At 35.1% G+C, this 12544-nt stretch overlaps 1 protein-coding gene across 1 annotated transcript; it reads left to right on the top strand.

The window, feature by feature from the left end:
• Positions 1-10578: 10578 nt before the first annotated feature.
• On the top strand, positions 10579-12464 carry LOC143242350 (U4/U6.U5 tri-snRNP-associated protein 1-like). Its single transcript, XM_076485708.1, has 3 exons — positions 10579-10694; positions 10818-10974; positions 12359-12464. The coding sequence occupies exons 1-3, from the start codon at positions 10622-10624 to the stop codon at positions 12462-12464; spliced, it is 336 nt and encodes a 111-aa protein (XP_076341823.1). The 5' UTR covers positions 10579-10621.
• Positions 12465-12544: the final 80 nt, after the last annotated feature.

Consider the following 12544-nt stretch of genomic DNA (forward strand, 5'->3'; position numbering starts at 1 on the left):
TGTGTTTGAGTACTTATGCTTATAATATTTTTTATATTATTAAAATGGTAGCATTGTATCACTTATAAAAGATGTAAAATATATCTTTTCAGAAATTATTTAGTACATAATGTTATTCCAGTTAATTTATGAAGAGATACATTTCACATTGGCTTTTGATTCATGATTCTGTTGTATACATTATTAGCCTGTTGTATACGTTATTCTGCAGTCCTGTTTGTTACTGATTTTATAAAATATTTTTAATTTCTATAAATATTACTCTAAATATTGACTTGCTCTAATCTTGTAACGTAATGCTAGATTTCATCTGGTTGACACACAATATTCAAGAAGCTGTAGTTGGAGTGGTATGTTCAAGTGTTATCGATAGTTTTGTTGTAGTTAACTATTATTAACTATGGAAATTTAAAAACCAAAAGATTGATGCTTAAAGCTACAATTCTATTCTTTCAACTTACAATTATCTCGGAGATAGTTTAATGTGTGAAAATAAAAGCATGTCTGAATGGCTGTGAAAACTAACCAAGAGTTTCACAACATCACAGGGTTATGCTTAGGTTAAAATATAATTACACCAGATACTGTTATTAAATATTAATCCTGTACCCGGTCAATCTGACTGACCCAAGTCACCATGTAGACATAAAATCATATAAAACTCTGAATATGCTAGGTGTATAACTCTGAATGTGCCAGGTGTATAACTCTGAACATGCCAGGTGTTTCTTCACAAAATTGGACAGAGTATTATCAAGCATTACAAATCTGTTGCACACAAAAATTCAAATATTTTAATAAGTATTTTTGTTAAAGATTTGTAAGAAGAACTAAAGAAACCTTTACTGAATCAGTTAGAGTGAAAGGTGATTTTCACGCTCAGAATAAAAGTACTTCTTCCCATATAACATATATCTAAAAGCCTCTAAATCAATATAACTAGTTCCTTTGGTAAAACCTTTATAAAATTTCTCTCTGTGTATTCTGTACCCTAACAGTAACTGTGATGAATACATCAATGTATGTATAAGTGAAAAGTTGAGAAATTGGAAACTAGTAATATATTTTTTTTGGATGAGTGTAGATCAAAACAATTAAAGTTCTTTGGAAAAATAATTGTAATTATCTTCCAATTTTCCACACCTACTATAGCTATTTCACTGTACCCACATTTTTCACTGTTGGGAAAAGTAACTAAACACAACAATAGGGTAAACAACATTGAGACTGTAGCACATGTTTTGTTATCAACTGCTCTTCACAACAATAGGGTAAACAACATTGAGACTGTAGCACATGTTTTGTTATCAACTGCTCTTCACAACAATAGTGTAAACAACATTGAAACTGTAGCATGTGTGTTGTTATCAACTGCTCTTCACAACAATAGGGTAAACAACATTGAGGACTGTAGCATGTTGTTTTGTTATCAACTGCTCTTCACAGCAATAGGTAAACAACATAGAGACTGTAGCACATGTTTTGTTATCAACTGCTCTTCACAGCAATAGGGTAAACAACATAGAGACTGTAGCATTTGTTTTGTTATCAACTGCTCTTCACAGCAATAGGGTAAACAACATAGAGACTGTAGCACATGTTTTGTTATCAACTGCTCTTCACAACAATAGTGTAAACAACATTGAAACTGTAGCACGTGTGTTGTTATCAACTGCTCTTCACAACAATAGGGTAAACAACATTGAGACTGAAGCACATGTTTTGTTATCAATTGTTCTTCACAACAATAGGGTAAACAACATTGAGACTGTAGCACGTGTTTTGTTATCCACTGCTCTTCACAACAGTAGGGTAAACAACATAGAGACTGTAGCACATGTTTCGTTATCAACTGTTCTTCACAGCAATAGGGAAAACAACATTGAGACTGTAGCACATGTTTTGTTATCAACTGTTCTTCACAACAATAGGGGTAAACAACATTGAGACTGTAGCACATGTTTTGTTATCAACTGCTCTTCACAACAATAGGGTAAACAACATTGAGACTGTAGCACATGTTTTGTTATCAACTGTTCTTCACAGGAATAGGTTAAACAACATAGAGGCTGTAGCACATGTTTTGTTATCAACTGTTCTTCACAACAATAGGGTAAACAACATTGAGACTGTAGCGCATGTTTTGTTATCAACTGCTCTTCACAGCAATAGGGAAAACAACATTGAGACTGTAGCACATGTTTTGTTATCAACTGCTCTTCACAGCAATAGGGTAAACAACATTTAGACTGTAGCACATGTTTTGTTATCAACTGCTTTTCAGAACAATAGGGTAAACAACATAGAGACTGTTGCACATGTTTTGTTATCAACTGCCTTTCACTGCAATAGGGTAAACAACATTGATACTGTAGCACATGTTTTGTTATCAACTGCTCTTCGCAGCAATAGGGTAAACAACATTAAGACTGTAGCACGTTTTGTTATCAACTGCTCTTCCCAACAATAGGGTAAACGACATAGAGACTGTAACACGTGTTTTGTTATCAACTGCTCTTCAGAGCTATAGGGTAAACAACATTGAGACTGTAGCACATGTTTTGTTATCAACTGCTCTTCACAACAATAGGGTAAACAACATTGAGACTGAAGCACATGTTTTGTTATCAACTGTTCTTCACAACAATAGGGTAAACAACATTGAGACTGTAGCACATGTTTTGTTATCAACTGTTCTTCACAGCAATAGGGAAAACAACATTGAGACTGTAGGCATGTTTTGTTATGAACTGTTCTTCACAGCAATAGGGTAAACAACATAGAGACTGTAGCACATGTTTTGTTATCAACTGTTCTTCACAACAGTAGGGTAAACAACATTGAGACTGTAGCACATGTTTTGTTATCAACTGCTCTTCACAACAATAGGGTAAACAACATTGAGACTGTAGCATGTGTTTTGTTATCAACTGCTCTTCACAACAATGGAGTAAACAACATTGAGACTGTAGCACATGTTTTGTTATCAACTGTTCTTCACAGCAATGAGGAAAACAACATTGAGACTGTAGCACATGTTTTGTTTTCAACTGTTCTTCACAGCAATATGGTAAACAACATAGAGACTGTAGCACATGTTTTGTTATCAACTCCTCTTCAGAGCAATAGGGTAAACAACATAGATACTGTAGCATGTGTTTTGTTATCAACTGCTCTTCACAACAATAGGGTAAACAACATAGAGACTGTAGCACACATTTTGTTATCAACTGCTCTTCACAACAATAGTGTAAACAACATAGAGACTGTAGCACATGTTTTGTTATCATCTGTTCTTCACAGCAATTGAAACAACATCAAAACTGTAGCACATGTATTATCATCTGCTCTTCAGAGCAATAGGGAAAACAACATTGAGACTGTAGCACATGTTTTGTTATCAACTGCTCTTCACAACAATTGGTTAAACAACATTGAGACTGTAGCACATGTTTTGTTATCAACTGCTCTTCACAACAATTGGGTACACAACATTGAGACTGTAGCACATGTTTTGTTATCAACTGCTCTTCACAACAATTGGGTAAACAACATTGAGACTGTAGCACATGTTTTGTTATCAACTGCTCTTCACAGCAATAGGGTAAACAACATTGAGACTGTAGCACGTGTTTTCTTATGAACTGGTCTTCAGAGCAATAGGCTAAACAACATAGAGACTGCAGCACATGTTTTGTTATCAACTGCTCTTCACAGCAATAGGGAAACAACATAAGAGACTGTAGCACATGTTTTGTTACCAACTGCTCTTCAGAGCAATAGGCTAAACAACATAGAGACTGCAGCACATGTTTTGTTATCTACTGCTTTTCACAGCAATAGGGTAAACTACATTGAGACTGTAGCACATGTTTTGTTATCAACTGCTCTTCGCAGCAATAGGGAAACAACATAGAGACTGTAGCACATGTTTTGTTATCAACTGCTCTTCAGAGCAATAGGCTAAACAACATAGAGACTGTAGCACATGTTTTGTTATCAACTGCTTTTCACAGCAATAGGGTAAACAACATTGAGACTGTAGCACATGTTTTGTTATCAACTGCTCTTCGCAGCAATAGGGTAAACAACATTGAGACTGTAGCACATTTTGTTATCAACTGCTCTTCCCAACAATAGGGTGAGCAACATAGAGACTGTAGCATGTTTTGTTATCAACTGCTCTTCAGAGCTATAGGGTAAAAACATTGAGACTGTAGCTTGCGGTGTTTTGTTATCAACTGCTCTTCAGAGCTATAGGGTAAAAACATTGAGACTGTAGCACATGTTTTGTTATCAACTGTTCTTCACAACAATAGGGTAAACAACATTGAGACTGTAGCACGTTTTTTTTCAACTACTCTTCAGAGCAATAGGGTAAACAACATTGAGACTGTAGCACATGTTTTTTTATTAACTGCTCTTCAGAGCAATAGGGTAAACAACATTGAGACTGTAGCACATGTTTTGTTATCAACTGCTCTTCAGAGCAATAGGATAAACCACATTGAGACTGTAGCACATGTTTTGTTATCAACCGTTCTTCACAGCAGTAGGGTAAACAACATTGAGACTGTAGCACATGTGTTGTTATCAACTGTTCTTCACAGCAATAGGGAAAACAACATTGAGACTGTAGCACATGTTTTGTTATGAACTGTTCGTCACAGCAATAGGGTAAACAACATAGAGACTGTAGCACATGTTTTGTTATCAACTGTTCTTCACAACAGTAGGGTAAACAACATTGAGACTGTAGCACATGTTTTGTTATCAACTGCTCTTCACAACAATAGGGTAAACAACATTGAGACTGTAGCATGTGTTTTGTTATCAACTGCTCTTCACAACAATAGGGTAAACAACATTGAGACTGTAGCACATGTTTTGTTATCAACTGTTCTTCACAGCAATAGGGAAAACAACATTGAGACTGTAGCACATGTTTTGTTTTCAACTGTTCTTCACAGCAATATGGTAAACAACATAGAGACTGTAGCACGTGTTTTGTTATCAACTCCTCTTCAGAGCAATAGGGTAAACAACATAGATACTGTAGCACGTGTTTTGTTATCAACTGCTCTTCACAACAATAGGGTAAACAACATAGAGACTGTAGCACACATTTTGTTATCAACTGCTCTTCACAACAATAGTGTAAACAACATAGAGACTGTAGCACATGTTTTGTTATCATCTGTTCTTCACAGCAATTGGGTAAACAACATCAAAACTGTAGCACATGTTTTATCATCTGCTCTTCAGAGCAATAGGGAAAACAACATTGAGACTGTAGCACATGTTTTGTTATCAACTGCTCTTCACAACAATTGGTTAAACAACATTGAGACTGTAGCACATGTTTTGTTATCAACTGCTCTTCACAACAATTGGGTACACAACATTGAAACTGTAGCACATGTTTTGTTATCAACTGCTCTTCACAACAATTGGGTAAACAACATTGAGACTGTAGCACATGTTTTGTTATCAACTGCTCTTCACAGCAATAGGGTAAACAACATTGAGACTGTAGCACGTGTTTTCTTATGAACTGGTCTTCAGAGCAATAGGCTAAACAACATAGAGACTGCAGCACATGTTTTGTTATCAACTGCTCTTCACAGCAATAGGGAAACAACATAAGAGACTGTAGCACATGTTTTGTTATCAACTGCTCTTCAGAGCAATAGGCTAAACAACATAGAGACTGCAGCACATGTTTTTTATCAACTGCTTCACAGCAATAGGGTAAACTACATTGAGACTGTAGCACATGTTTTGTTATCAACTCTTTCATTTCACGGCAATAGGGAAACAACATAGAGACTGTAGCACATGTTTTGTTATCAACTGCTCTTCAGAGCAATAGGCTAAACAACATAGAGACTGTAGCACATGTTTTGTTATCAACTGCTTTTCACAGCAATAGGGTAAACAACATTGAGACTGTAGCACATGTTTTGTTATCAACTGCTCTTCGCAGCAATAGGGTAAACAACATTGAGACTGTAGCACATTTTGTTATCAACTGCTCTTCCCAACAATAGGGTGAACGACATAGAGACTGTAGCACGTGTTTTGTTATCAACTGCTCTTCAGAGCTATAGGGTAAAAAACATTGAGACTGTAGCACGTGTTTTGTTATCAACTGCTCTTCAGAGCTATAGGGTAAAAAACATTGAGACTGTAGCACATGTTTTGTTATCAACTGTTCTTCACAACAATAGGGTAAACAACATTGAGACTGTAGCGTTTTTTTCAACTACTCTTCAGAGCAATAGGGTAAACAACATTGAGACTGTAGCACATGTTTTTTTATTAACTGCTCTTCAGAGCAATAGGGTAAACAACATTGAGACTGTAGCACATGTTTTGTTATCAACTGCTCTTCAGAGCAATAGGGTAAACCACATTGAGACTGTAGCACATGTTTTGTTATCAACCGTTCTTCACAGCAGTAGGGTAAACAACATTGAGACTGTACACATGTTTTTTTTATCAACTGTTTTTCACAACAATAGGGTAAACAACATAGATACTGTAGCACATTTTTGTTATCAACTGATCTTCACGAGAATAGGGTAAAAAACATTGATACTCTAGCACATGTTTTGTTATCAACTGCTCTTCACAACAATAGGGTAAACAACATTGAGACTGTAGCACATGTGTTATCAACTGTTCTTCACAACAATAGGGTAAACAACATTGAGACTGTAGCACATGTTTTGTTTTCAACTGTTCTTTACAACAATAGGGTAAAGAACATTGAGACTGTAGCACATGTTTTGTGATCAACTGCTCTTCGCAGAAATAGGGTAAACAACATTGAGACTGTAGCACATATTTTGTTATCAACTGCTCTTCACAGCAATAGGGAAACAACATAGAGACTGTAGCACATGTTTTGTTATCAACTGCTCTTCAGAGCAATAGGCTAAACAACATAGAGACTGTAGCACATGTTTTGTTATCAACTGCTTTTCACAGCAATAGGGTAAACAACATAGATACTGTAGCACATGTTTTGTTATCAACTGCTCTTCACAACAATAGGGTAAACAACATAGATACTGTAGCACATTTTTGTTATCAACTGATCTTCACAAGAATAGGGTAAAAACATTGATACTGTAGCACATGTTTTGTTATCAACTGCTCTTCACAAAAATAGGGTAGAGATCATGGAGACTGTAGCACATGTTGTGTTATCAACTGTTTTTCACAACAATAGGGTAAACAACATTGAGACTGTAGCACATGTTTTTTATCAACTGCTTTTTACAACAATAGGGAAAACAACAATGAGACTGTAGCACATGTTTTGTTGTCAACTGTTCGTCACAGCAATAGGGTAAACAACATTGATACTGTAGTACACGTTTTGTTATCAACTGCTTTTTTGAATTTCTTTACATTTAACCCTTGTTACATAACAGAAGTTTATAATTTTAACATTTGAGTCACTTTTGTTAAAACTACATAACAGCGGATAAAAAATGTGTATACAAAAGAAATGTATCCGTCAATATAGTCATTGATAAACTATGTTTTAGTAACCCCAGTTTTTTTCTCTCACTATATTGTTTATCCAAAAAGTAATTTATGTACATTTCAGATGAATTTTAGAATACCAAAAATATTAGGCACCAGATAGAATCTCTTCAAAATATGATTATCAGACTTTTGTGATTGTTTGCTTGTTTGGAATTCTGCGCCAAGCTATTCGAGGGCTTTCTTCTCTAGCCATCTCTAAATATTTCTCTCTGACTGAGCTATAAATATCTTAAAAAATTCAATTACTGTTTGGAGCAATAACTTTACTCGAAACACATCAAAAGTTCTTCTTACAAATTACAATTTTTGTATGCTAATTATAAGCAAGTGATTGTAAGGTTTATGTATGCTACAATGTACTCTTTCTATTGGTTATAAATATGTCTGTCAGACAAATTAGTGTGTGTGAATAATTGATTTAAAATGCATGTAAAGAGACAAAGGGGAGCCTCTGGTGTGTTTGATAGTTCAACAGATCAAGAAGGTGAATAGTGTCAGTTTGTGCTACTAATTGATTCATTAGTGTAGAAGCTTTATTGTTGAAGTCATAAAATCTGAGTGGGAAATATTAGAGGGTAGATGTGTCACATGACAGAAGTATGAGGATGTAAAATTAAAACTGATGTGATATTGAAATATTCTGAAATAGTCTTACCTCCTCTCTGATAAAGATCTGTCTTCTTCCCTTTAAGCATTGCTAAGACATTTTCACAATTAAGCACCAGTATATATACCCTTTCAAACTTACATAATTTCTGAAGATGTACATATGTGAATACTCTCCACCAATAGTATTGTGCCACCTAAATATGCACAACTCTGTCTCCCTCTGCTATGGTGACCATTTATGAACATTCTTCTGTGCCATTTCAGTTTTGTTATCAACAGTTTTGTTTAACTTTGTAAGCAGTCACTTGTTTCAACTGTTTTTTCAATCTATTTCTTGTTATTGAATTATCAGAGATCTTGGTATGAATTTGTGATCAGTATATCACCTATATATATTCCTCTCACAGTTGAGAACACTGCTGGTAAGACTGTATCTGTGGAGGAAGTGCAGGTTCTAATACTTAAGCAGCTAGATTTATATGTTCAGCTAGCAGCATCTGTTTTTCAAGTGATGATGTTTCTCAGGTAGAAGATAATCAGTGATCTGAAGATTAGGCTTCAGTAGAGTGGCTTCCTTTTTAACTACTACCATGGCTTAGTCTTCCACAGAAGTATACTATCACAAGTTTTAGCTACTACCATAGGTTCAACCTCCAATGAAGTATACTATCACAAGTTTTAGCTACTACCATAGGTTCAACCTCCACAGAAGTATACTATCACAAGTTTTAGCTACTACCATAGCTTCGTCTTCCACAGACGTATTCTATCACAAGTTTTAGCTACTCCCATAGGTTCGTCTTCCACAGAAGTATACTATCAGTCTTGCCAACAAGCTTTCTGTGGCTAAGGTGACAATTTCTTACCATGTTGTTTGATTGTGGAATCTTCAGTCTTCTTACTTTCCTGATATCAAGCAGTCCTCCGTCATACCTTCTGTTTTTCTAGATACAATAGTTTTTATACTTCCCCTGTTCTCACTGTGTTTCTGCATTCTTTCCAGATTCAGAGGTCCCCCAAGCATTCCTACTGTTCCGGACTGGGACGTTAATGTGGTCCTTCATGCCTTAACTTTGTATTCCTTTACACCACCTTTCCCATGCTCCTTGTTTTATCTGTCTCTTCAGACCTATTTTCGTCTCTCAGTCTGTGGATGTTACCAGTCTTTGTTTGTTTGCCATTGATGTTTTATGTAACTTTTATCACTCTTCCTATCTTTTTTCTCCCTCAGACTGTGGCAATTTTGGAGGGTTGTTTCTCCTTTTCTCTTATTTCCCTTCTATCTTCCATGTTTACCCCCATCCTGACCTCAATAGACTTCTGTTTCTGGTCAGGGCCCTACATTGTTCTATTTTATTTACACCTACTCTTGGGGGTATGCACAATATTTTTTTTCTCTTTTCATCACACAGATCCTGCTCTGTTGCAAGTGGTGCCTGACAAAATATTCTTTAACTCATTTGTGGCTTTGCACACTCACCAATGAGATGGAGTATTCTACAAGATTGCTGGAGAGTTATCTATCTTATGATAACTGCTTTATAAACATTTCCACTCCAGACCACACCATCTGTGGACTGCATGGCTAAAGCAGAATGGGATAGCTGTCTATCCCTGCCATACCTTGAGTGAAGAATTTGGGTTATGAAACCTCATCTGTGTCGTTTAGGTTAGGAATGTACACAGCTAATACTGTTTTACCACTGGTTGCTCTTCTCAGAATAGATTGTACTTGTGCACATCCTTTCTTTCCTGGCCATAAAAGATTAATTTCCTACTTTGAGAGTGAAGTGCATAACTGTTCCAGAATTGGGCTTCTGTTTCATCTTGCAGCTCATCCATCCATTCTGGACAGTTGCTTTCCTCTTGTTTCTCTTTTGTGTGACTATAACAGTCTCTTCAGTTTTGGAGGTAAGATGATACCACAAATAAACAGACTCTTACCTTTCCTCACACATTTTCTCCCCGCTATTGGTCGTCGTTTGGATCCTACCAATTCTTGGAAGTGAATATTGAGCAGGAACAGCAGAGGGAGATAGCTATGCCAATATAGATGGTGCAGTGTTATTGGTGGAAAGTAGTGATGTGATATGCACACATTGAGAAAAGGTGCAAAATTGATGGGGTACATTGAATGTTGTGCTAATTATGAATTTTTTTTAGCAATACTTATAGAAGAGAAGGAGATCAGATTTAGTAACTGTTAGAAGTAGATTTTCAGTGCAAGAAAGTGCTTAGTTTCTAATACTTTTGATGCAAAGTTTATAAACATGTACTGATAATAGAATTGTTGGATTAAATTATGTAAATAGTTGGTGGAGTACACTACAAGGTCGATCAAATTCTGTAAATCTTTATTGAAAGGTTTAAAACACTTTCTCTTATGAAAAAAAAAAAAATTTTGAAATCTTATAATGTTTATTACCTACAAAAATATTAAGTGTTTCAATAAATGTTTTTCTTTTGTAGTAAATTAAGAGCAAAGATAGGCCTCAAGCCATTACAACTTCAAGAAGAAATACCTGGTAAGATGAAGCTAATTAAACAGATTGCGTAAAATTACACGTTATTTTCTATTTGTTTAAATTTGTAACTTTGTTTTAAAGAAACGTGTATTGGTTGTGGTGAGATTTTTCTTGTTTGTGCAGGTCTCGAGCAAGCTGATGGTGACAATGATGGTGAGGAAGAAGACAGGAAAGAAGTGTTTGTTAAGACGGAAAACATTTCGGATAAAAAAAAGGAAGAAACTATGCGTGAAAAGTTAAAGATTCAGAAAGAAAAGAGGAAAATAGCTGATAAATTAAGGTGGGTTTTCTTAGAAGATTGGTATGTTGTAAAGAGGGTTGTAATGTGTAATTTGTCAGGCTTAACAATGAGGGTTGTAATGTGTAATTTGTCAGGCTTAACAATGAGGGTTGTAATGTGTAATTTGTCAGGCTTAACAATGAGGGTTGTAATGAGCAGTTAGTCTGGCTTAACAATGAGGGTTGTAATATGTAATTTGTCAGGCTTAACAATGAGGGTTGTAATGTGTAATTTGTCAGGCTTAACAATGAGGGTTGTAATGTGCAATTGGTCTGGCTTAACAATGAAAATGTTGATAAATAGTAGGATAATAAAAACACTTATGCATGATTGGAAACATCTATATTTTTTGTCAATTCAACTGTTAACTTTTTTGCCCTGTAGTGATTATATAGATGTCAGTGAAAGATTCAAATTATTACTTGAAGGATTTTAGTGAGTGCCTAATGTAATACAGACTGTCGTTATTTTTTGGTATTATGTTTGATTTGATTAATTGGATGTTGTTTTTTTTATATATTTGACTTTAGATGTAAAGTTGTAAATTATTATTACTAGTACCTCTGTTTAATGAAGTGGCTTTACTATGTGTTCCCTGGCCTGAACCTTGGCTTGAAATGTCACCTTTTACAATTTTTTATTTGATCATTAGAGATAGGTTAAATTGTTCACAATGCTCATTTGTGTATCATCTAAGGATCCAGCTTGAATACCTTTTCTTGCCAGGTTTCACGTTTTATTGAACCAAATATATATATATCTTTTATGTTAAACTATAAAATCTTTCACCTTCACTTGAATCTTTAGTAAGAAACTATTATATAATTCTAAATTTTGTCGCATGGTGTCAAACATTCACTGGTTAAATTATGTCTTCAGTATTTTCATCATCTGTAAGAAATGCTAAATAGATATCTCACAACAATAGTTCATTAAAGCTTCAGAAATAGATCAACTTTTCAAAGAAGGTAAACAAAACATTATTAAATTTTTCAAATTTTAATAGAATTGTGAAAATTTCAATCCAATCATTGGGAACCAGAAAAGGTCTGGAAGAAGTTACTTCATACTTGTGTCAAAGAACATCCAGCTTTTATATTCTGTAATGATGCTGTATACATGAAGACCTTAGTGTCTGTCATTTTCTTCTGTAATAGTGCTATATATAACCTGTGTATGTGAAGCCCTAAACTTCCAGCACTTTCTATAACAGTGTTATCATTATTAAAAACCTGTCTGTGAGAGCTACACTTCTGTCATTTTCTGTTAGTAATGCTCATATTTGTCATGTACAGTTAGAGTCATCTTCATTTGGGCTTCATGTACCCAGTATGTATAATCAGTATTTTTATGTCACAAGTTGGATTATATATTTGCTCCTCAGTAAAACAAAAGGTCTGGGAGAATCTGATTCAGAGGGTGAAGATGTGTTGTCATGGGTGAAGAAAAGCGAGAGTTGCAGGAAAGAGAGAAAGCAGATAAGCGGGTAAGTTTTCACTTTTTTTAATTACCTTAATTTACTGTTTGTTATGAGTTGAAGACTTTGTGATGCTATTTTTAAATTGGATTG

The sequence above is a fragment of the Tachypleus tridentatus genome, unplaced genomic scaffold (genome assembly GCF_004210375.1).
Source record: "Tachypleus tridentatus isolate NWPU-2018 unplaced genomic scaffold, ASM421037v1 Hic_cluster_2, whole genome shotgun sequence".
In the NCBI taxonomy this organism is placed as follows: Eukaryota; Metazoa; Arthropoda; class Merostomata; order Xiphosura; family Limulidae; genus Tachypleus; species Tachypleus tridentatus.